The sequence below is a fragment of the Phalacrocorax aristotelis genome, chromosome W (genome assembly GCF_949628215.1).
Source record: "Phalacrocorax aristotelis chromosome W, bGulAri2.1, whole genome shotgun sequence".
In the NCBI taxonomy this organism is placed as follows: domain Eukaryota; kingdom Metazoa; phylum Chordata; class Aves; order Suliformes; family Phalacrocoracidae; genus Phalacrocorax; species Phalacrocorax aristotelis.
In genome coordinates, this window is record NC_134310.1 from 28,282,979 (window position 1) to 28,306,778 (window position 23,800).

Sequence of the window (23,800 nt, forward strand, 5' to 3'; positions counted from 1 at the left end):
GGGGTTGCAGACAAAGACGCGATCTGCAGAACCCCCCGTTGTAGCTGGGGTTGGCCAATCATTTGCCCGGTAGTCAGAGGGTGGCGGTGGAAAGTTCAGCTCAGCAGCAAAGGTTTGCTTCAACAGCCTGTTACATTTTTAGAGACTGGAGATGCCTCAAGTGTGGGTTCAGTTCAGGTCACTCTTTGTACCCTTTAATAGCTGCACACACATGCACACACAAAAAAAGATCATCGTCCGCTTAGAATACACGGTCCCGTTTTCAGATGGCTTTAATTCCTTTTGTGTAACTAAGTACTATTACTGATTCACCACGTTGGTTAGTTCCCAACCTGGAATTCCTCGTGGCAAATGCGTGGCAGGACACGAAGTGTTAGAACAAGGAGTTTTGGTTTGAATGAGGAGTTTTGGTTTGGTACTTGTTCCTTTTTATTTCCCCCAAGAAAACGAAAGTTGTGAATGATTCTTAATTCTGTTAAATTTCTTCCCTTTATTTACTGACAAAATCTGACGTTAAGGTTGGCCGGTAGCGCTCGCTGGCAAACAGGCGTTGACAGGATCACGCTGTCGGTTCTGTTTTTACAACCGCAAAAAATTCATCTTCAGACTGAAGTGCAATAATTTGAGAGGCAGGTTTTGGTTAACAAAACCGCACAGCTAATACGTAATCGGAATCTGTGAGTTTTAAATGTCTCTGTTGAAAAGAATGAATTGATTTGGTCTTTCAGGAAAAGGTTAACACAGCCTATCTGCCTATCTAGGTTCAGCCTTAGGGTTCAGAGAGGCAGGTGTATTCCAGTGAGCTGTGAAACTGGTCTTACGCTGTATAAGTGCAAGTTTATGACACTTGGAATATGTGGAACATCTAAGGTCGTCAGAGTTGGGTGCTGTGATATGACCTCGTTTGCTAGAACGTGTAGGAGATGAACTCCAAAGCATTGCAACACTGTACAAGGCATCCGTGAGGCAACCCAGTAAAGCTGTGTTCAGCTGAGAGGATCTAGAAGAACTTGAATTCTCAAGTAAATACTTTAGACTTGGATTTTTTCCCCCTCCCTGTATGAAGCTGCACAGGGAAGGAGGCTGAGGGCTACCTAATTTTAAAAAGCTGTGCGCGTTTCGGGGGGTGAGGCAGATTGCTTGTTTAAAAAAAAAAAGAAAAGCCCTGAATTTCTATGTTGCGTTGCAAATATGAGGCTTGAATGTGAGTTTTCAGTCGCAGGCTGAGCCCTCCCGTTTTAACTCTTCCTTGCCAGATGAACATGTTTACATTGAACGTAACAAATAACACCGTAACCCGTATTATTTAATAGGCCATCAAGAAAACGAAGAGACCTCGGCTCCGTGGCAAACGCCACTGTGGTGATACCCACTGTCGCGTCCTCTCCAAACAATTCTGCAGCAGCGCCTGAGAATGCGGAGGAGCAGAAACCTTTCGAAAAAGTGATGTCGAAGGAGTCTTTGGTCATCTCGGGCCTGCGGCATTTTACCGGGTATCGCATTGAGCTCCACGCCTGTAACCACGACGCTCAGGAATCCCGATGCAGCGTTGCAGCTTACGTCAGTGCCAGGACCATGCCAGAAGGTAATTACCTTCCTGAGCTTTGCTTTGGGTTGATGGCGGCTTTCAAAATACTGCTTTTCCTGTGGGAGCCAGCTGTGATACAGAAACGTTGCATAGCACTGGGGCTCTCTTTATGTCCTGGTAAGGAAGGATGATAGATGAAGTATTGGCCGTTTTGAATTTTGCAAAAGATGTGAAATAAAACTATAATTAACCGTGACCTCGGTTCTAGCTAAGGCTGATGACATCGTCGGTCCCGTTACCCACGAACTGGTTGAAAAAAATGCCGTGCATTTGAAGTGGCAGGAACCAAAGGAGCCAAATGGCCTTATTGTGCTGTATGAAGTGAATTACGGACGTCTTGGGGAGACAGAGGTGAGAATTCCTGCTTGTCCCTTAGCACAGCATGTGTAGAGAAGTAGCTCCACCTGGGAGTCCGGGACAGCTTAGTCTTTAATAGTCCTCGTGCATGCGGCGTTCTGTCCTGCCTGGTTTCCCTGAGCACGAACCGATGGGACGTAAAGCTGTACTAGTGAATCTGTGTCCTCTGGAAGTCTGTGGCAGCACTGAGAAATAAACATCTCCGTGGTGCCTCTTTGCCAAATAAGCTTCTCTAATTTGCCAGTGTTCTGCATGGAGTTTTTTTAGGAATTTTATTTCATGGGAGGACAGAAAACATACATCTACCTTTAAGGCGCTTAGAGCAATTAAGAGAGCGTTGAGCAGCCAGGGAGCCGTGGGCAGCCCTGCTGCCTGTGCAGAGTGCCAGTGCCGTGGGGGTAGGAGGGCTTGCCAGGCTAGGTCAGATTTCAGGGCTGAGGTCTCGTACAGCAAATGGCATGTGCTCTCTGTAATCGGAGCTGCTCAACTGTAAAATGCAAATCCAGGACAAACCACTATATTGGAAAAGACCTGAGCATGTGAAAGCCCTATCTGAGTGCGTTTGCCAGGCAAGGAGGCGAGGTAGAAATCCTAGTATGCTGTTACAGAGCTCTGGGTTGGTGCAGAGGGAGCGTAATGCAGCCTTCCTCTTCCCTCCTCCCGCAGGAAGCACATTACTGCGTTTCCCGTAAGCATTTTGCCAGCGAGCAGGGCTGCAAACTCCGCGGACTGCAGCCTGGAAACTACAGTGTCCGTATACGAGCTACATCGCTGGCTGGAAATGGCTCATGGACAGAACCTACCTATTTTTATGTGGCTGATTATTGTGAGTTCTTTTGAGTTCTTTCCCCCCCCGCCCCAACATTTAATTCCTGATAGAAACCCAGGTTGTTTTTCAAAGATGGGGGTTTAGCAAGCAGAGCACAGGGCACTCTAGGGGTCATGAAATATTACCAATACATCCACCTTCAAGTAACTGAAATTACTTAGAAATGTGTGACTTTTCTTCATGTAGCTGTTGAACAGAAGGCTGAGTTCTCGTTCTGACCAGCCCCGCATTCTGTATCTAAAATAGCCTCTAGTTCCATATTTGTTCCCATTTCTTCAAGGGAGAGATTTTACTGAGGAAAAGACTTGGATTTTGGACCTGTGTAATACCTCCAGCTCTCTCTTTCTCTCCTAGTGACTGCTCAGCCTAATATTGCTGTTATAATTGTTCCGATTATTTTTGCCATAATAATTGCGGGAATTATTGGAGCTGCTTACGTGCTTGTGAAAAAGAGGTGAGTGCAATTTTAATGTTGTTTCTATCAGAACAAGCAAAACCTAGATCCAAAGATTTTGTTTATTTGTTGGAAGTAACTCCGTGTTTATTTTCTAATATAGATAACGATTGCAACACTAATTTAGTTTAGGAAATATCTTGGGGCAGTTAGTGTTTCATAGAATCATAGAATCGTTAAGGTTGGAAAAGACCCTTAAGATCATCAAGTCCAACCGCTAACCTATCGCTGCCAAGCCCACCACTAAGCCATATCCTCAAGCACCACGTCTACCCTTCTTTTAAATACCCCCAGGGATGGAGACTCCACCACCTCCCTGGGAAGTGGTCGCTGCATGCTTTGGGAATTAATCAAACTGCCTTCAGTTCTAACGTGTGAAAGGCTGCAAATGTGCTGAAGGATTTGCGTCTCTCTTGCAGACAAACCGAAGGACCGACTGGACCACTCTACGCATCGTCTAACCCTGAATATCTCAGCGCCAGTGAGGGTGAGAGCAGTGAGGGCTTTCTTCAGTGCCTTGTCTGGTTGTTCAGGCAGTGCAGCACTATGGGACTGGCATTGTCTTTATGAAGTTTTTTGGGTTTTTCTTTTACATTTACACCCGTAGTATTCCTGTAGCAGTGCTACACAAGGCTGCTACAGAAATGTCTTTTGAAAGACACTTGCTCAACTCAGAAACGTTTCCCTCTGCTCAACAGTCTATGTCCCCGACGAATGGGAGGTTCCACGAGACAAGATCACTCTTCTCCGAGAGCTGGGGCAGGGCTCCTTCGGCATGGTGTACGAAGGAATCGCCAAGGACATAGTGAAGGGAGAGCCGGAGACTCGCGTGGCTGTGAAAACTGTTAACGAATCAGCCAGCCTCCGCGAGCGCATCGAGTTCTTAAATGAGGCTTCCGTGATGAAAGGGTTCAGCTGCCATCATGTGGTAAGTGTCACTGGGTGCCTCGGACGATTAGCAAGTCCCATCACATAACTAATAGCTCTTCGGTGCCTTCAAAGCTTGAGTTCAGCTTACAAAAGCAGCCCTTTCACAGAGGGGGTTGATCTAAAAGAGCTGGGATCTTTCCAGGTCATGTTTTATAAAATGCGTCTTTCAAAACTCATCGTGACAGGTGTGGCGCTGTTCTGAGCTCTTGTGCAGGGGGTGCTGGCTTTGCTCTGTCCCCCTCTCTTCATAGCTGGGCTCTGCCCGCCGTGTTTGGACACAACCCTGAGGGAATTTCTCCCTTATTTTCCAGGTTCGCCTCCTCGGGGTGGTCTCAAAAGGGCAACCTACTCTGGTGGTCATGGAGTTAATGGCACATGGAGATTTGAAAAGTTACCTTCGCTCTTTGAGACCCGATGCTGAGGTAAAGACAGGAGAGAGGGAGTCTGTTGTGCAACAGACTAATTTGATTAGGTTTTTAACACTTATTTATTTACTGTAGAATAACCCTGGTCGTCCGCCACCAACGCTGAGAGAAATGATCCAGATGGCTGCAGAGATCGCTGATGGCATGGCCTATCTGAACGCCAAGAAATTTGTTCACAGAGACCTTGCAGCTCGTAACTGTATGGTTGCAGAAGACTTCACTGTAAAAATTGGAGGTATGTAGTGTGTGATCAGAAGATAATTCTGTGGGTCGTGTTTATTGTAAAGGCAAATAGATGAAGCCCAAGACCAATGTGGCAAACACAGGTGATTTTCACCGGCTCCCTTTGGAAATGCAGCAAACATTCCTCTTTTTCTTCGTTGTGAAAGAATTGTGTGGACTTCAGTAAGAAAATAATCTCCTGTAGAGTTAGAGCAGCTTTTCTCACCTGTCCTATTCTCAAACCTCTATCCAAAAAGTTTGTGGCCTTTCCAGCCCGAGCTGCCTCAGGTTATCTCACTGCTTTTTGCTTTCGTGAGAATTATGACAAAGAAGGTGTTGGGTACAGCAAACCAAGTGTTGATAATCCTATCATTAGGTCAGGTGCCTTTTAAAAGTCATTTATCTTCCACAAGAACCAGTTTTTAACCCAAACCCTCTTAGAAATAAGTAAATATAACATTTAAAAATTAAACCCAAACTCCACAGGATGGTGGTTTTCCAGAACCCTTTGGACTTAAAGCCAAGGCAGCGGGATTCCAAGGCAAAGACAGCTCTGTTTTACTCAAAGGGGATGAATAAAAATAATGTTTAGAAGAGAAGCTGTCACTAAAACTCTAGAGTCTCTATCACGGCTCTGTAGAAGAAATGCAGGGAAAAGGAGAATGCTCTGAACGTTAATCACAAGGTGACAAATGACTGCGAGTTGGGCCATAGGAGGCTTACGGGGCGGGTGAAAATAGCCTGGCGTCAGAGGAAGAAAACATTCCTCTGGAGATGTTGCAGCGTGAAGGTAGCAAGGGAGGAGAGACATTTAACACATCCCAATTGCTTTTCTCAGACTTTGGCATGACCAGAGATATCTATGAGACGGATTATTACCGTAAAGGAGGCAAAGGACTGCTGCCTGTGCGGTGGATGGCACCCGAATCATTAAAGGATGGTGTTTTCACTGCTTATTCTGACGTGTGGTAAGTTGTACCCTGCAATCCCAGACGGAGTCTAGCTCAAGAGCTCGCTATTTTAACACACATTGTTTAAATTGTGAGTTGTTGACTTCCTTGGAGTACAGACAAAACAAAAACCCTTTTCTTAAAAATAAGACTTGTTCTTTTAAAGTAGTTGTTTCTCAAAAATGGGACTATCGCTTGTAGATCTCCAGGAATTTATTCTCACCAGGCGTCTTCTCTCTTTCTTAGGTCATTCGGTGTTGTCCTCTGGGAGATAAGCAGCTTAGCAGAGCAGCCGTACCAGGGACTCTCCAACGAACAGGTGCTAAAGTTTGTGATGGACGGAGGATACCTGGATCAGCCGGACAACTGCCCGGAGAGGCTGTAAGTAGCGCAGCAGGGGACAATCGACCAAGCTGCTCTCTTTAGCTAAAGTGTGGCCCGACATGTGGCACCTCTTGACCCCTTCTCCGTTGGGGAGGAACCAAACAGACTTTAGTGAGCCACCTCTCACAGAAATTCAACCAACGCATCCTGAGTAAGACAGGAATTAAAGACCTGGGCCAGCCTGTTTCACTAGAAGGGAAATTAAACCACCAGGACCTTACATTGTGATTACAGGTTCAAAAGAAGGAAGCACAAAGCACAGGAAAAGCTTAAGATACAAATAAGCACTGTCTCAGTTGCCCAAACAAAATGTTATTCCTCCAGGCCAGACTGGGGGATGGCAGTTGGCTTCTGTCACGTGGCGAAGCCTGGCCGCGGTCTGCATCGGCGTGGCTGGAGAGCAGCTTGTTAATCCCAGGCCTGCCGAGGTTTTCTGTAATTCATCTCTCTATACTACGTAAATAGTCTCGAGTATTACAACAACTTTTTTTTTACTTCTGATTTTTCAGAAATCCAATTTATGTCTAATGAGGAGGGAGAGGCAGGGGAATGCTGAGCTGAGCCAAGAGCTGTTTGTCATGGCCGAGGCCTTTTCATTTCTGTTGCAGGCTTATTGCCCCACTTACAAGGCTAGGCTGCCTGCAGGGTTAGGGAGAAAAGAGGGCACTGCGTGAAGTCAGTCAAAAACACCTCGCAGAGATTGCAAACTGAAGCCAGACGTTCTCCTGCGCCGAGGTTAAGGGTTATTCCCTGCAGCTGCTCGTGACATTTACTGTCTGGAGGTTCCTGCGTCCCCGGGTCTGCCAACACGGCCGCATACCCAGATGCTCCCTAAGCTGCTTCTCTCAGAGTAATTAAGAAAATCCCATTACTAAGCGTTGAACCTGAGCTAGGGCGTTCTGACAGAAGGGTGTAAGGAGCCGCTGCTTAAGCACCATACAGCGGTGAGGGGCAACCTGGTAACCTCTTACCCCAGCCCGCTTCTGGCCAAAACAGCACGTCCAGAGTCAAAAAATAAACATGTTTTGTGAGTATCCTTATGGAGAAAGCCTGCTGTCCTGGTCATTTGTCTCCTGTGGCCAGTTACAAACTCCAGTTTGAAACTTTATTTGTCCTTGTAAATTCTTTCTCTGTGGTGTCTGATAACATATGACCTCTTGCTGCAGCCTTTCTTTTGGGTGGGATGTTTACAGGACCTCTGTCCTCTGCACAGCCTCCTATTTTCCTTGAAGTTTGAGGGGCTTTTTTATCTTTCAGGCTGAGTTAAAATTAAAATTGAATGAATTAAAAAATTATTCCCTGGCTATAAGCGCGAGTGCGCATACACAGAGTCTGTGAACCGCAGCCCTGTTTCCTTTGGAAGCCGAGTAAAGAACAATTGAAGGAATTGGAAGGAATTTTTGATCTAGACAGAAATAGAGAAGGAGTGCCAGGATCTACAGGCAAATAGGGGGACTGGAAAGAGCACAAAGAGCTCAGAGCGTCGGAGGAGTAGCGTGGGTGGCGGGTGGTCCGACAGGGATACCGGTCTCGCTCTGCGCCAGCCCTGCCTACGTGAAGTTGTTTCTTCCTGCCCCTGACTGTGGTTTGTCCCGCTGTAGGCACAGCCTGATGCAGATGTGCTGGCAGTACAACCCTAAGATGCGCCCCACCTTCATCGAGATCATCGAGATGCTGAAGGAGGACTTGCACCCCAGCTTCCACGAGGTCTCGTTTTTCTACAGTGAGGAGAACAAACCTCTGGAAACGGAGGAGTACGAGATGGACTTTGAGAACATGGAGAGCATTCCCCTCGATCCCTCCTCGTACTCGCAGAGGGACAAAGTCCTGGGGCGGGACAATGGACCCTCCATGGCCCTCAAGGGGAACTACGAAGAGCACATACCTTACACTCACATGAACGGTGGCAAGAAAAACGGGCGGATTCTCTCCATGCCCAGGTCAAGTCCTTCCTAACGCTTCCTGTTTGGCCCAAGGGTTGTGTCTGCTTTTTTCCCCTCCACAAATCTCAGGACTCTTGTTATTGCTGCCACAGTGTATGACACACATCTACAAACTCTGCAGATTTCTAATCATCTTATGATTAATACTTTTTTTTTTTTGCCAAGTTGACTGGTTGTCAGTGGACTTATCTGTGAACATAAATGGAAGAGGTTTCCATGGCTGCTGTCCCTTCTGTAACCATGGTTTCAAAACAGGAAGCGACCGTGTAAGTTAAACTGAAGGAGGAGCATCCACGTTTGCCAACAAAAGACGTGAAATTTGCTGGTATCTGAGCTACAGCGTTAACGGTGCGGAACAAAACTTCTGCAGGACAAAAGCATTTCCAGTAGAATTCCAGGCTTTCAGGCGTACTCTTCCCTACAGCTGAAGGATTCAACACATCGGTCGGACGCGCCAGATCCTCAGATTGACCAATAGCTGCTGCTTTCATACCTTTTAAATGGGTTAAATCCCAGGGGTGCGTGCGTGTGCGTGTGTGCGTGCGTGTGTGCAGTATATATATGTGGGGTGTATATGTATAGCAAAATATACACTTCTTTTTTTGTACATAAGTTTTGTATGTTCTCACAGAAGCTTTCCTCCTCTTGGAAGTGTGTATCTTTTTTTTCCCATTTCCCTGGAGTGACTGAATCCTAAACAGATTATTTTTATACTAAGGACTCTTGGGAGTAGGTTTTCTCTCATTAACAAATGAGGAAAATGTGCTGGGAGCCAAAGGAGCAGAAATCTGAGATTTGTGGGTACTTTCAAGACCAAACGAAGTAGGAGCCCCCTGACCTGAGATACAGAGTTTTCTGTCCTTACAGCATTGAGTATATATATGGTTTGTTGTAACATATTTAAAAATGTCTTTAGTTTAAATTTTAACTTCATATAAATTATTGACTGTTTATGATCCTTTCGGGGAGGGGAGAATTTGGGGGATTGTTTGGTCTTAAAGTGGTCCAAAGATTTCAGAATGAACTAATTTTAGCCGATTACCCTTTTAGGAGCTATGAAGCACATGTTAAGTTTATACTTGACAAGGCTTTCTCATACCCTTTCGTGATTTATACAACGCAGTCAGCTGGCTCCAGTCGAAGCCCTGAGATAAAGTAGTTGGGACTTCACTTGGTTGTCGGGGGCTGAAGGACACCAGAACATCCCGGTCCCAAGCCCCGCTACTCCTTCGCCCCCGCGTCCCCTGCTTTGCCGTCTGTGCCGCGGAAGCAGCCGGCAGGAGAGGACGAGCGAGAACTCTAACCGAAGAAAGAGACGCTGAAGCCAATCTCGAGGGGGGAGAGCGCAAGGCTCTTGGCTCTGCCCATGAAACAGAGGCTGAACGTGACTGTGGTTAGCTACCTGCTGCCTGTCTGCTGCTGCTCAGGCGTCTGGCCTCGTGCTGCCTGCAGGCCTTCGATGTTTTCCTGAGATACCCGCGCTGCGTCCTGCACGCTTGCCGGGATGCGCGTGTTAGCCACTGCTTTCAGCTCTTCAGGATGTCAACTTCTGTCTTCTGGACTGTGCTTTGTTTTGCTGCTGTTTGTGTAAAAGACCGAGCCGATTAACGTAAGATGTTAGGAAACAATTGTGAAACTAAACGTGTCTCGTAGCGATGAGGGAGTGTGCTGGCAGGGAGGACTGCTAAAGCAAGAAATGAGGTTATCGATGTTGCAGGCCCGTGTCATGCAGGAGGTGGTTTTAAAAGGGGAGAGAGATGCTCAGTCCTCCACTTCTCCTGGAGAAGTCCAAGAGGCAGTTTGTGCTCTCTGCCAGGAGAAAACCAGGTTTTCCTGACCCGGCGAGAGCGGGGACGCCAGGCTGGTGCGTGACGTCTATTCCAGCCCGGGTGGTGCTGCTGATTTCTCCCTGTAACCAGCTGCACGGGGCTGGGGTTCGTAGGGACGCGCCTCTCTGAGCCCGCTCCACTCCGCCACGCTGTAGCTAAACCCTGCCACAGCAAGGGCGGGTGACGGACTCTGTGCACCGCCGTGAGCTGTCGGCCCTTTGCGCTGGTTGGATCTGGTCGGGTCGGACGAAGGCAGAGGGTCCGGGTTGCTCACAAAGTTAGGTGGAAAACAGACAGTCCAGACCTGGGTAAGAACCTGCGATTTCAAAAGGCCTCGTTTACATTTCTTGTGCTTTACAAAGTAGTAACTGTTTAGCAGCTCTACATATACTACACTGCAGGAAAGAAGACATTCTCACACTTTTCTAAGGAAGAGAAGTTTTTCTTATTAGAATTTTTTTATTTATTTTAATATATAAAACACTGTAAAAAAAAAAAAACAACAAACAATTTGTTTTCTTAAACACACAGAACATGCAAATCTGTATCCGTAAAATCTTGGCAGGCGGATGTGGTGGGATTATTTTTGTCCTGTTCTGGTGCAGTCTACCTCAGTGTTTCTTAAGGATATTTTTAATACTACGCACCTCTAAACCTGTTTAACTGTTCTGGTCTGGACCTATTGTGGATCAGGGAAAATCAATATCAGCTGATTCCAATACTAGGGACCATTCACCGAAGGGAATGGGTAGGAGAGCGGCTCGTCACTGTTTATCGCTCACCCGAGCAGTAGTGACCAAAGGAACCGATTTACAAATTCGGATCTGATATTCTGGTGTCATCCTCATAGTTGTGCTGTGATTAAAGAAAAGAAAGAACAAAAGAGCAATTTAAATGTTTGGACTTCAATGAACTAATGACCTAAAAGGAGTTAGGTCGCTTCCTTGTGGAGCAGTATTTGCCAGCATGGAGCAGGGACCGTGACCAGCCCTTGTTGGATTTGGACTAGGGTGTGTTGGTCAGTGCCCTTCTCGCTGCACACAGCTAATCCAGAGCCCTGCTGGGAGGATACCACCTCCTGAGATAAACCTTTCCCAGCGTGGCCCTGTTTTGATAACATTTTAAATTGCGGTGATGGTAACTGTGGGAATAGATCTTTTGTATAAACAAACATTGGAACCTTGTATTGGGTCTGGCTTTGAAGTTGAGTTGATATTGGTTGGCCCCCTGAGCACACATGATTTGCAACACTCAGATCACTGAACAAGGGAACGCGTGTTTTGGTTTGTGGACAGGCAGTCCATCCCCGTGGCTCATTGTCATCGTCACTCTGCACCACACGGAGCAGTCGTTTGTACCCGATACCGTGCGTAAAGGTTATTCCAGTCATCCTTTCTACATCGTGCCAAGGGTGGGGAAAGGCGTATGGTACTAGTGGCGAGGCTATCGTTTTTCCCCTTTTTAAAAACAAAAGAATAACGCTAGCGGTTGCCACTAGCGGCTGTTAAAGATTGCACTTGCTTAACTATAGAATTCGGAAGGAGAAATGAACATAATTTGTAAAGCCCAGCTCACTTCTGGAAAACCCTTTACTCTCAGCCCGCAGCCAACACTTTGGTCTCTATTGCTGGAAGATCCTTGCCCTGAGGATGCCGAAGTCCCTCGCTCGGATCTCGCCAATACCTGTTCAGAGACACCGGGGGTTGCGTACAACTTGTGACTGCACGTGCTAGATGAAACCTCCTCCGTGCGGGGTGTTGCAAAGGGCTCCTGCCCACGAAGGTGTGCTGAGCAAGCAGGTGCTGTGCCCTGGGCGGGGGAGCTGCCGCGCTTTGCTCCAGCAAGATCCCCGTTGGGGTGAGAATCGCATGGCTGCAGAGAAGGCACCGGCGCCCGCTGCTGCTGAGTGATGAGGGCCGAGCGATAGCGCACCTAGCGTGGCTGGAGGAGGGCAGCTGTGACCAGCGGGTGGGAAGCTCCTTTATTTCTTGAGGTAGCACTTTTTGGAGGGTTGGAGCCTGCCCTTTGCGGGCAGAGAGCTTCCCGCTCGCAGCACAGGGCAGCAGACAGACTCCGTGACCTGTTCGGGAGCAGCTGCAGCCTCCTGTGCGCGGTCTGGGGACAGGGAGGGCACCAACGAGTAGCCAGAATGTCATTCTCTCTAAAGCTGGTGAAGCAGGAGGTAGAAGAAACAGCTTTCTGTGCTCTGCTCTGTTTTCACTGAGCAGGTGTTTGAAGTGTGAGACTGGAGAGGTTTCTCAGAAATGTTTGCACGTTAAAATTCAATTTCCACTTCCTGAACGCCTCTTGCAAATCTGGTACTTCTCTTGCAGTACAGCGCAGCATTGCAAAGCTTGGCTGCTAGGTTAGAAGCGTGTCTTTCTTGGCTGCTTGTAAATACTCTATTGTGTTGTAAAATAGAAGAGCTAATAACATAAACTCTGTGCCAGCACTGGGTTGGGAAAGGTGATGGGAACTAGACCACGCTGCAACAAGGGTATTTTCTGTTGGTCATAAAGCAGCTGTGTTGGTGTGGAAGAGGCTGCTTTTAGGTTGCTAAAGGGTACTCTTAATTTATGGATAGTACCTCTCTTTCCTCCTAAATTTGTATTATAGCGATGGGACACTTTGCTTAATTTTAGTACGTCGCATCTAATGTTGGTATCTCTTTGGAAAAATCTCAGAGTTGCTTTCTGTGTTGTTGACTTAACTATGATGAAGGCAAATAAGAAAAGACAGGAGCAAGAAGGGTGCTGTGTCGGTTATTCTTGAGCCTCCGTTCTAGGGGAGGGAGAGAGGCAATCGAGTGCCCTCTTAACGTCACTGTGATACGAAGACAGACCCCGAGGTACTCTGGGCCCTTCCCTGCGAGCAGTGATTCCTGATACCAAGACTGGAACCTTCTTTTACAAGTCAGAAAGTAAAATATCTTCGTGCCATACAAACCTTACTCCCAAGGCTGTGCTAGGTGCTCCCGTGATCCCTGTGAGATCGGTTCCGAGCCTGGAGTGAGCAAGAAACTGCAGATAAACCCTCTGATCCTCTCGCTGTGTCCCAGCCTCCCTCGAAGCTGCCCGTGGGGAGACTCGCAGGCGTGGCCGCGGCAGGAACCTGTTCCCCTCTGCGAAGCAGCCGCTGCCCCTCGCCGTTTCCTGTGCACGTGGCCCAGGGAAAGGAGCTGTTGAATGGATCGGAATCAAGAAATAGTTACTTCGGAAATACATGAAATTCAAAATAAGATTAGTTTGGTATTTGTATGAACTTAATTGAATTTGGCCTTTTTATTACCTTCTGCTTGGCTCTGTGTTAACTCCGCTTGGATTCTGTATGTGAATGTTGGTGTGAAAGCATTAACATGTTCAACCCGTTCTGTTCCGGCTTGCCTTGTTACGAGCATCACAGGAGTGAAGCCAGTCATACAGTTGACTTTTGGAGGAACCTGACTGTTCAAAAGCAATCCTAAAGCTACCATTTTTAGCAAATCTGCTGTCATTAAATGTGTATTTCTTTTTAAAATGAAATTGCTTGTCCTTCTCGAAAGTAAGCACTTACCCTTGCAGTTTCAGCAAATTAACTGCAGCACAATGCAAGCTGTAAGGGGACAGGTAGAGAAATGACTCTTTAAATATTGTATAATAAAGTTAGTATTAACTCCTACAGCGTTGTTATTTTTTTGCCAACAGATTTGCAGCCGGCAAGAAATCATGTTTCTGGTAGTTGTTTTGTTCCGAGTCCAGTGTTCCCACAGTCCAGAAAGTCCCCGTGGGAGCAGGGTCCAGCCGGCTGGGAGGACCAGGATAGTTCTGGCCGCTAAAGAGGAACCATCAGCAGAGTTTAAACATGGGCACAGACGCTCTCGCTTAGCTGTCCCAGCCCCTGTTAAGTCCCAGCGTCGCCAGTAAAGCTTGAGCTCAGGACTAATTACCTGAGATACCTGAGCTGGACTCGATACCAAAGCTCTTCTGTTAATCCAGATTCTCCCGGCACCACCCAGCAATGTTTCCACCATCTCAGTTTCCAAATACGTCTCCCATAACGGAGTCCCATGAAAACTGCCTGATGGAGAACTTTAGAAAGGCCACTTCTAACCCTGCAGAGATAGAATGTTATTTAAAATAAGGAAAAGCATTTCCTTTTGCTTCAGTTTAGGCAATGATTTTATTCGTGGAGTAGCAAAGCAGTGGTTTGTGTTTGAGGGCCTGCATGGAGGGGGGTACGGGGCATCGGCTCCGTCAAACACAGCCAAAAGCAAATGCTTTCTGTTCGCAATTAAATAAACTAACGACAGTTTCAGTTACGTGTTAAGTGATGTTCTGTGAAGTTTGGGGGGGGGCGGGTTGTTCCTGTTTAATCTTGCTGCTCCCACCTTTCTCTCTGCATATCTAAGGTTCCAGAATACAAATAGCATTGCAGATACCTCTGGTTTGAAATAAAGGATCAAATGTGCCATGATTTTTTTTTAAAAAGGAAGAAACAAAAAAAAAGACCTTCCCCCTTATTTTTTCAATGTTTTCATATATGAGCCAAGCAGTGACATGTACAGAAAATATCTTTGAATATTAAGGAAAAAAATCTTGCTGTGTGTCAGAATATTGAACAATTAACTGTTTATATTAAAATTCTGAATAAATTATCCAAGAATAACTGTTCATTTTGTGTCTGCTGTCTGTGCAGCACTGAATGCTGCTTCACCACAGAGAAAGCGCTAAATTTGTGTCTTGGAATAAGCAATACTTTCAGTTGCAAAATGAATGGCGTTAAGAAAGAAAAAAAAGAACCCAGATCTGCCAATTACAGGCTTGTGGTCTGAAGCCGGTTTAACTCCTCTGCCTGACAGCTTGGGCCGTCCCTGCCGGGCTGCGTCCTCACCCTGGGGTGCTCAGCAGCCCGATGCCATCGGGTAAACACCGGTAAAGGGATTCCTTCTGCCTGAAGCAGCGGGAGCCGCTTCTCTCTAATGTAATTCTGTTATTTCCATGTGCATGGACCCAGGCTGCCCTCCCTGTAGCGGGACAAGCTCCTCCACAGGCAGTTTTAAAAAACAGAAGTCAGAGGATCTGCTTCGTCCCTGTCCTGTGGCTGAGCGGCTGCCGCCGGCTTTGCACCACGACCCGTCTCACCTTCTGTTCTGCAGCAGGCCGCTCTGGAAGTGTAAAATCTTTCTAACTTAAGCCTTGTTTCACCAGAGGCGAGATTTCCTTCCTGATCAGCTGCACCTATGAGGTGGGGACTTGCTGTTGCTATTTTTCGTGGCGCTGTATTTAGCCGCTCGGTTCGGATATCCTGCTTTCCTTCCATTCAGCAAAATCCTTCAGTGTTGCGGTGCTGCTCGTAGCCTTGGGATTGCCACCGCCTGCATCTGCAGGAGCTGCAGGCTTCTCGCGGGGGCTGATGGCCGGGCAGGGTGGTGCAGCAACGCCGCTGGTGGAATTAATAGTTTTGGCTTAATATTTCCTTTCCCCATGGCTTTGTCCAGCCACGGCATGACTTGCCCAGCTCCCTGGCTGACCTCCGGTGCTGTAGCCCTGGCTCTTCACGCCTCCGCCCTGGTGATGGTCTTTCCCTGCCCGACCTGAATGTGCTACCATACGGTTTGGCGCTGCTCTGGACCCGCATGGAGCTCTGCTCTCCACTGCGCCCGACCTGCCCCTTGCGAGGACCCAGGGTTATCGTTTGACACTTGTGCAGTGAATTGTTATAAACAGGAGTAGCGTGATTTTCGTTTGGCAAAACGTGCTGCTTTTTCGGAGGGGTGGAGGTGAATCCTTGCTGCCCTTGTCCCTGACAAGTCCCAGTAACTGCTGCCTTAGTCCAGGGCTGGGATGGACTGGGAGGGCGATGAAGTTGATGGCTGAACAGAAAGCATGCGGTGCTGATGCCACCTAGTGCCTCTGAACGTGGGACTGGACCAGGCAGCCAGAGCTGGCCTTGCTCTGCCCACCGCCCCGTGCCTGTTTCAGCACACGGAGGAGCTCAGCTGGCCTGCAGCTCTCTTCTAAGCCCATCTGAGTTCTCTTACCGTGAGAGTGATGAGAAACAAAGTGGTATTTTAAGATGTTTTGGAGTTGCTGCTTCTGGCACAGGCTTGTTCTCTGGGAATCCTAAAATGCAAAATTAAGCAAAGCCACAAAACTTGAACTTGCTGTCACGGGAGCTTTGCTGCCTGCTGGGCAGCTGTGGAGAGGCTGCCACGGCTCAGCCAGCCCTCGTGCTGTTACCCCTTGTCGCTCTTCCAAGCTGCTTCCACGGCTCCACTTCGGTAACCCCCAAACCACGTCAGACACGGGGCAGGAGGAGATGATCTCGTCCTCATTTGACCTGAGGACAACTCAGCATCCCCTCGGCTGGGGCAACTGCCTGGTATTTAGGAGCACCCCTGATCTCTGATATTAAGTGAGCTCTTGTGGACTTCAGAAAAATTAAACCTTAATTCCTCTATGCTCTTGTGGTTTCCTGGAGCATGGGGTAATTGCTATTCCAAGTGCTGCCAAAGCTGCGGTCTCTGAGTAATTGGAGTGTGAGCGGATCTTGTTCTGATTAGGGCTTGGCTGGGGCTGGCGTGTGCTCGGGGCAGTGGGATGAGGCGCGTGCGCTCCTCAGCCCACGGGGCTTCTTGGGAAGGAGCGAGTGGCCGTGCCGGGGGCTCTGCCGGCCGCACTGCACACGGCGAGGGCGGGGGGACCACTGCCTCCTCCTTCACCCCGCTCGCTTTGGGAGCTGAAGTGCCTGCCTCTCACCTGCACCCGTGACTACGGCCAGCACAGGCGTTTCTGTGGTTTGCTATCGCTTCATCCCACATAAGACTGAGACCTGCCAGGCTTCGGGGTCTCTGTTGCTGCCCAAGGTCAACCCATGACAGCAAAGACAAAGGAGTCATTAACAGGAGCCTTGTGTGAGGCCTCGCTGCCCCTGGCAGGAGGCTAACGAGCGATGGTGCAACGAGCCCACAGGGGCAGCCCGTGTGTGCCAGGCTCTCACAGCACACACAAATTGGTTTTTCTCTGAACGGAACAGGAAACAGTTTGCGGCAATTGCTGTCCTCCTCGCAGCCATCACCGGTTCAGCGGCTCTCCAGGCCCCTGCGTCGGGTGCTTCGGGGTCCACAACCCCCCAGGTGATTCTGCTGGACCCTCCTGGAGCCCCGACCCCCATGAGGGTGGGAGCGAGCGTCGGGGCAGCACTGGGGCCGCCGTTGAAGGAACTGCAGCATGGGATGGGCGGGTTTGTTTGTGTCATCGGAAAGGGGAAGCGGTGAGATGGTTGAGCCAGAGGCCCCCGTGAGCAAACCAGCTGCACGGTTGTTGCTTCCCCGATGAGTCTCTGCTTCTCCGCTCCTCTATTTGCTTTGGCAGCTGGAGAAGAAGCCGGGGCTGTCAGGAGCAAGTGCACACGGGGAACCCGCCAGAGTGATGCCTCCATCCCTCAGGGTAAGTTGTTCTCTGCACAGGCTCTATCCCACGACAACGGCATTGCCTCTCATCTTCCTCAAGGCCTTGCAAGGAAGCAGCTTGTCTTGAAGCCAAAAGTCCAAGTGCTTGGTTTCACCCAGCCTCCCCCCTGCACGTGTTTGAAGGCAAAACGTGGGCTCGGGAGCATCAGCCTACAAGGAGCTTCGCTCTCCTGCCAGTGAAGAGGAGGAGATGTGGGTTTAACCCACAGTGCATCCCCATGGCTGCCTTTGGGTAAAAGCCACCCTGCAGGTGCTGCTCTCAGCTCCTGCTGCTGCTGGGCCACAGCTGAGGGTTTGCAAGGACACCTTGGCGCTGCCCACAGCTGGGTTTGGGCTGGGAACAAGACGGCTCCACACCTGTGTCCCCCAAATACCCCTCCAAACTGCCCACTCCAGGGCTGGGCACACGTGTTATCAGGGAGATCAAAGCAGGGGGGATGTGGGGAGAGTTGTGCTGGGCAGATGATGCATTGGGGTTTGTGGCCAGGCTAGGGAAATGCTTTTTGTCACCTGCCTTTGCGTAACATCAGCCCAGCATGGGCTCCATGCCGTGGAGGTGCCTGTGGCCGTTCCCAAACTGGCTGGGCTCTGCTCAGCGAGGCCACAAGCGTGAGCTGAACAGAAGGTTCTGTCTGGCCCAGGAGCCTCGCAGCCACATGGGTAAAAGTCGGCTTCTTCAGCCTAACGGAGAGCTTGGGAGCAAAGTTTGGAGCCGGTCTGGGATGTGGGGCTGGTGCCAGTCGTCAGCTTGGAGACCTCAGGGTGGGGAGTTTGGTCTCTTGGGGCAGTTTGAAGATAGCTGGGATAGCTCCCACCTGCCTCCCTGCATGGGGGAGCTGAGAAGGGCTTGAGGAGAGGTCCTTGCCAGGGAAGGGGACTGGCTGTGAGCTGCAAGATGTCACTAATGTTGCACAGACAGGGTCTTGCACCTTCCCCTGCAGAGGCTCTGCCATGGCACTTGAAAAAAATACCAAAGGTGCAAATATCAAGCCAGTGGTCTTCACTCTTACCCTGCATTTCCCAGGTGAAGGTTCTGCCCCTGCAGAAGTGCCTTAAAGGTGATGGTTTATCAGGCTGACAGCTGATTGTCATGAATGGAACAGGGAGGCTTTGGCAGAGAGGGGAAGGGGGTTATGGTGCGTTAACAGCTTGTTTTCGGTTTCCATCTGCAAGCCTCAAGCAGTGTTCAGGGGCTGCGTGTGCTCCAGGGTCACTAATCTCTGGGGCCACTAATCCCTGGGGCCCCACTCTAGGAAGTCACTGACCCATCACACAGGTGGGAACGCCAGAGACCAGGAATTACTCTCTGGCTACAGCTTCCATCAGCTGATACTTCTGACAAAACACTTGGCTTCTCCACTCCCCCCTTGGCAGCCCCTGGGTTGCAGCCTGCAGTGCTGCCTTAGACCGCGCTGAGCTCTGCCGTGCTCTGTGCTGTCGTCTCCTGCTTGGGGTTATACCTTGCAGAGGGCTCGGAGGGCTCCCAAATGTCAGACTCGCTGCTCAACCACTCCTGGCCATCGTTCTCGAAGCGCTGGAAGAAGAGATGGTCTTTTAAGCGAGGTAACGGCCTGTGCACGGGGAGAGTGGTCTGAGCCGTGTGTCGGGAGCTGGGCTGCTGCAGGGTGGTCGGGAGAGCCTGTCCCGGACAAGCAGGTAGCAAAGAGAGCTGGGGTCTCCAGGCAGAGCTCAGTGTTGGGTGCACCCCGCTCCTCTCTGCAGGGGACACTGCATAAGTGTTGGTTAATGCTTTTCCTTCCGTTTCATCTTCTTGAAAAGCACATTAATGCTTTTCAGAGCTGGGTAACGGGTTAAATATCAGCCTTCTGTTTTTGTAATAAATTTGTTTCGTTGCTGCCAGTGAGCTGGAGGTCCTGGTGTTTGCAGACAGCTGTCTCTGCACAGCTGCCTGGCGAGGGCTGAGACCTATGTCGAGAGTTTGGTGTTTCAGCAGTTGCTGGGGAAAAAGATTCCTCCAGTCTTTCAGAGAGGGCTGATGAGCAGAGCCCCCGTGTTCGGAGCACAGTCTGAGCCATGGTGGTTTGTGTGGCACCAGCTGGGCTTCACAGTGTCTGACGGCAGGGATGGGAAATGCCAGCAATGGTGTGAACTGGCCTCATTCCTGCATGCAGTGCCATGACTTGGAAAGAGGGAAGTGAGAGCCCTGGGAAGTGGGACATTTGCAGTCCTGGAGGAGCTGGACACCACTGTCCTTGCCTGCAAACACTGCCTTCGGGCTGATGCTTTTGGGTACCTTTATCTGTGGCATTAGAGCCCTTGATACTCCTTCTCCCTCATTATTTCCCTCCTCCCTACCCCCACCCCAGTTCTCTTCCGACGTGGATGTGCAGGAGACCAAGATCCAAACTGAACGGTCAAAGGAAGGTTAATTCAGAGCAGGAGGCAGGGTCACACCAGCTCTGATCCGTGGTGAGCCCCAAGCAGCTCCTCCGAGCCCCAGCTAGGACACCCCACTCCAGCCATACCAGTAGTGCTGTGCCTGCAGTTATGGACTCAGTGGGAAGGCTCGGGTGGGCTAATTTCTGTAATAAATCAGCCTTGCAGTGCTTGCAAGCACTGACTGCTTTGGAGAGTGTATCGGTAGAGCCCTCTCCCCCAGCACACGCTCGCAGAGCGGTTTGCCCCACTGGGGCTTGTGCTGTGGGCACAAAACATTCGGGTCTTGCTCAGCTTCTCTCCTGGTGCTGGGTTTCTGCACCGTGGCACTCGCCAGCCCACGTGGGACCTTCCCCCAGTGCCCGGCAGACACTGGAAGGAGCTGCACGGTGACTTTTTCTTGTGACTTGGAGAGTATCAGAGGGGCTGCAAACCCGTCTCAGCCCTGCCGAGACCCCTCAGCTGAGAGTGAGCTGAGGACTGTGCTGGCTCCCCGCTCCCCTGGCCCTTTGTGCCCAAAAACTGGGCCCCAAAGGCAGTGATAAGACAGCAGTTCACTGTACAGTATGTTACAGTGTTGGACGGCTTATCTTCTCCCCTCCTCCATCCTGGGCCACATGAGCCAATCCCCACTGCTGCCAACGGCCGATGATGTGGGGCCCAGACCAGGCAAAGGACTGCACTTCATCTGATTTTGGCACGGTGAGTTTAGCACTTGCTTTACAGAGGTTTTTACCCTATAGCTCTGGACATCCTGCAGGGTGGTACCTGAAGGGCAGCTGGTGGGGGGCCAGCAGGGCAGGAGCCAGGAGGAGACTGAATAATTTTTGTTCCTTGTCCGTGATGCTCTCTGTCGTTTCCCAACAGTCTCTACCCCAGATTGCTGGGAAGCGCCCAGACTCTCTGGTCTTTACTTCCTCCTGGGATTGTTTCTCATAGCAGAACTGACAAGTGCCTTTGTCCTGACGCATTTGGTGTGGCCTTTCCCCAGTGGAAATGCAGTGTTTGATGCTTGGAGGATGTGATCTGCGTGGCGAGAGCTCGCGTCCGTGTTTCCTCTGATGTTTCCCCTGCCTGCGCCAGCCTGGCTCTAGGGTCACTCGGGGACCTGCAGCATCCTGTGCCGAGCAGCAGAGCAGGCAGGTGAGGACGGGCTACTGCTGGCAGAGCTTGCTCCAGCGCTGGCTGCTCTGGTGCTGTCTCCCGCTGTGACACTTGCGGGTGCATCGCCAGTGACTGGCCTGTCCAAGGGAAATCAGCAGAGGCAGTTGCAGGAGGGAGGTTTCAACTGTAGGTCTGAAATGGAAATATTTCAATCTTTGTTGGGCTCCCAGTGGCCCTGCATGCAGTTACAGCAGCACGGAGTTTTTTTCCTTGAAACAGTGGCTGATCCCGCTGTCCCCATGGTATCAAAACCCCCAAGACTGTCCCAGATTGTCACATGCAGTTGACGCCTGACACTACTTCCTCCCTCCCCATGCAGGAACCCAGAGTCGTCATGTTTCGCCTGCTGGGAAGCTCTGGCAAAGTGAAGCAGAGCCTGGTCGTGTGCAGGGGCCTGCCCAGCCCAGGCAGCGACACTTCCTCCCCAGCTCTGCTATGGGAATTCCTCTGATGAGGCTGCTCCCTGCAGCAATAACCTTTTATGGTTCCCAGCCAGAGGCTAATTTAGCAACTGCAATACCTAATCTGCTTAATGTTCCCCTAAAGCAAACAGCGTATGTTCTTGAAAGTGTGATTTTTGTCATCCCATCTCCAGCGTCAGCTAAGTAAAGGTGAATACTGCTGTCTGCCAGTGCCTGGGGAGCTAAGGTGTCCTGTCCCCTCACCACCACGCCGCAGCCAGACAGAGCTTGGGTCCTTCCAAACAGGCTCGAGCGCAGAGTCCAGGAGGCTCAACAGGCTCCAGAGTTTGCCACACTTGCCGATATATGGGTGACCAACTCGACTGTGGATATTCACAGCCCCTCAGACCCGCCTCCCTCCTGTGCATGCTCCACACTGGTCTCTCCAGTCTCTCCAACCTGATGCCTGAAAGCGTTTTTTCCCCATGAGCCCCTCCGGCAGCCCCCCCGCCCAAGCATCTGCACAGCTCAGCTCTATACATGGTGCCAGCCCAGCATCAACCAACTGAGGCGTTAGATGCGGGGAGCCCTGAATTGTCATGTCTGCTGCTCACACATTGCCTAAAATGGTCTCCCCATCACTGTAGCCCCATGCACACCGCGTGCTGCTCCCTAACGGCCACTGCTGCTGAGTTCACCAGAGGCTGGCTGCAAAACTGATTTATCGTGTGTTGAACGGGAGTGTCTGAAGTCTCTCAGGAGGATATAAGTCGTTCGGTGGGCCTGGAGGGGGTCTGTTGACTGCAGCCTATGTCTTGGCCAAATCTTGAACCCTATGTGGCACAGGCAGAGCAGGGGGAATATTTTCCAGGCCTCCAAGGAGCTGACTCTGTTCCAGGGATCCGCTTCAGAGCTGCAGCCTGGTGCAGGCCCAGCGTAGCCTTGGCAGGACAGCTGGACCCTGCCCGGGAGGAAAATACCTCTTTGTTTTAGCTAAACCTGCAGGCCAGGGCTCTGGCCTCTGTCAGGCCACAGCGCTTGTCAGCTCCTGCAGCTACATCTCTGCCGCCTCTTGGGGCTTTGCCGCTTTCTCTGAGGGTAGTTTGCTGCTCCAAGGGATGGCGAGGGCAGGGAGATCTTTCCTTCCTTCCTTGGACTTGTATGAGGGGAAGCACTGTTTGTCTTCATCTGCCTGGGACCCTCCACACCATCTTGTTTCTCCCCTTGGGTCCGTTCTACCTTAGCCTTCATCCCAGCCTGTTTGGGGGGGTTCAGTGGCTTTTACTGCCTGCTGACATCTTTGCTCAGTTTCCTACAAGCTCATGGCAAAACCTGTGCTGGTTCAAATGTGTATTCATTTCAAAATGCTGATTTTTGATTGCAAGCTGAATAGAGGTAATCCAGGTGCATCCGAGGAAAGCAAAAGTTGATGCTCAATAGCTCATTAAACCTCTGCCAGTTTTACAGAGAGACCATTATAGATGTGGCTCAAGGACATCCTGGGCAGGGATTTGTCTACTAATTAAAAACGTCTAGTGAAGTAAATTCTACAGCCTTGCTAGAAAGCCTGTTTCAAATTTTCCCCTGCTCTTATAGTTAGAAAACCCTTGATTAAAATAGTGCCTTCACACAGTGTTTGCTCTCTTTTTATAGACCCTCACTTGAAATTACCGCACACATTTAAACACACCAAACATTCCTTAAAACAGAAAATCTGGCATCTGCAGTGTGCAGCAGGATCCAAGGAACAAACCTCCAAACTCTCCCTCATGTTTGCTGCCTTTTTCTAGTGGGGACCATGCAATTTCTGGCTGCGTGGCGTAGCACTAAAACACACAGCAGGATGCAAGGTTTCCAAGAGTGTGTTTTTTAACAACATCTTCCTCGTATTAATTTGTTTTATACTTGGCTTTCCTGGAGTATGATGGGTTTCTAGCAGTTTCTGGCCGTTTTTTCCCATTGGCGAGATATGGCTGCTTACAGTCTCTTGCTGTTGTTCTCTGCATCTTCAGAGATCCACCACAGTGCTTCGGCCAACAGCCTGGCTGTTTTCCATTCGCCTCAGCTGAATGTATCTCGAAGGAATAAAAGGCCTCCGTGAGTCATGCGATGGTTTAGAGATCACAGCTAACGTTTACAGTGTGTCTCGTTACATAGGAATGTGCTTCAGTCAGCTGGACGATCTATTGTACCATGAAGCACATCCAGACCTTGTTTTTGTTTCTCAGTGAGTTATCGGGTGGTGTACACACACTCAGGTTCACACTTGCTTAGCGCTCCCTGCATGGGGAAAATCCATGAGTGAGCCAGCACCGGGAGAATTATGCGCTCCCACTATTGCTCTGCATATTCAGTGTTGCCTGGAGTCACTAATGGGCCTCCAGTTTGGCCGCCCAATGGCATGCTTTATTCCTTATGGATGAAAATAAAATCACTGTCAGTATTTTTATTCATAGTTTTCTGCTTTAAAGGTCCAT

The 23,800-nt window shown here is 49.8% G+C and overlaps 2 protein-coding genes across 4 annotated transcripts in view; both read left to right on the top strand.

Annotated features, from left to right (window-relative positions):
* INSR (insulin receptor) overlaps positions 1–10,429 on the top strand; it is a 52,649-nt gene extending 42,220 nt beyond the window's left edge. The window contains exons 11-21 of the mRNA XM_075076820.1: positions 1,314–1,585; positions 1,797–1,939; positions 2,612–2,771; positions 3,129–3,228; positions 3,648–3,715; positions 3,927–4,156; positions 4,470–4,580; positions 4,659–4,818; positions 5,644–5,773; positions 6,002–6,136; positions 7,741–10,429. Of these exons, the coding sequence (XP_074932921.1) occupies positions 1,314–1,585; positions 1,797–1,939; positions 2,612–2,771; positions 3,129–3,228; positions 3,648–3,715; positions 3,927–4,156; positions 4,470–4,580; positions 4,659–4,818; positions 5,644–5,773; positions 6,002–6,136; positions 7,741–8,095 (1,864 nt within the window). The 3' untranslated portion in view covers positions 8,096–10,429. The remainder of the gene's footprint in view (positions 1–1,313; positions 1,586–1,796; positions 1,940–2,611; positions 2,772–3,128; positions 3,229–3,647; positions 3,716–3,926; positions 4,157–4,469; positions 4,581–4,658; positions 4,819–5,643; positions 5,774–6,001; positions 6,137–7,740) is intronic.
* Positions 10,430–17,136: 6,707 nt separating this feature from the next.
* ARHGEF18 (Rho/Rac guanine nucleotide exchange factor 18) overlaps positions 17,137–23,800 on the top strand; it is a 52,348-nt gene continuing 45,684 nt past the window's right edge. The window contains exon 1 of one of the 3 annotated variants that reach the window (XM_075078101.1): positions 17,137–17,338. In XM_075078101.1, coding sequence (XP_074934202.1) covers positions 17,224–17,338 — 115 coding nt within the window. In that variant the 5' untranslated portion in view covers positions 17,137–17,223. Of the gene's footprint in view, positions 17,339–18,833; positions 18,925–23,800 lie in introns of those variants that run through there. The other 2 variants (XM_075078100.1, XM_075078102.1) reach the window with 2 other exon arrangements.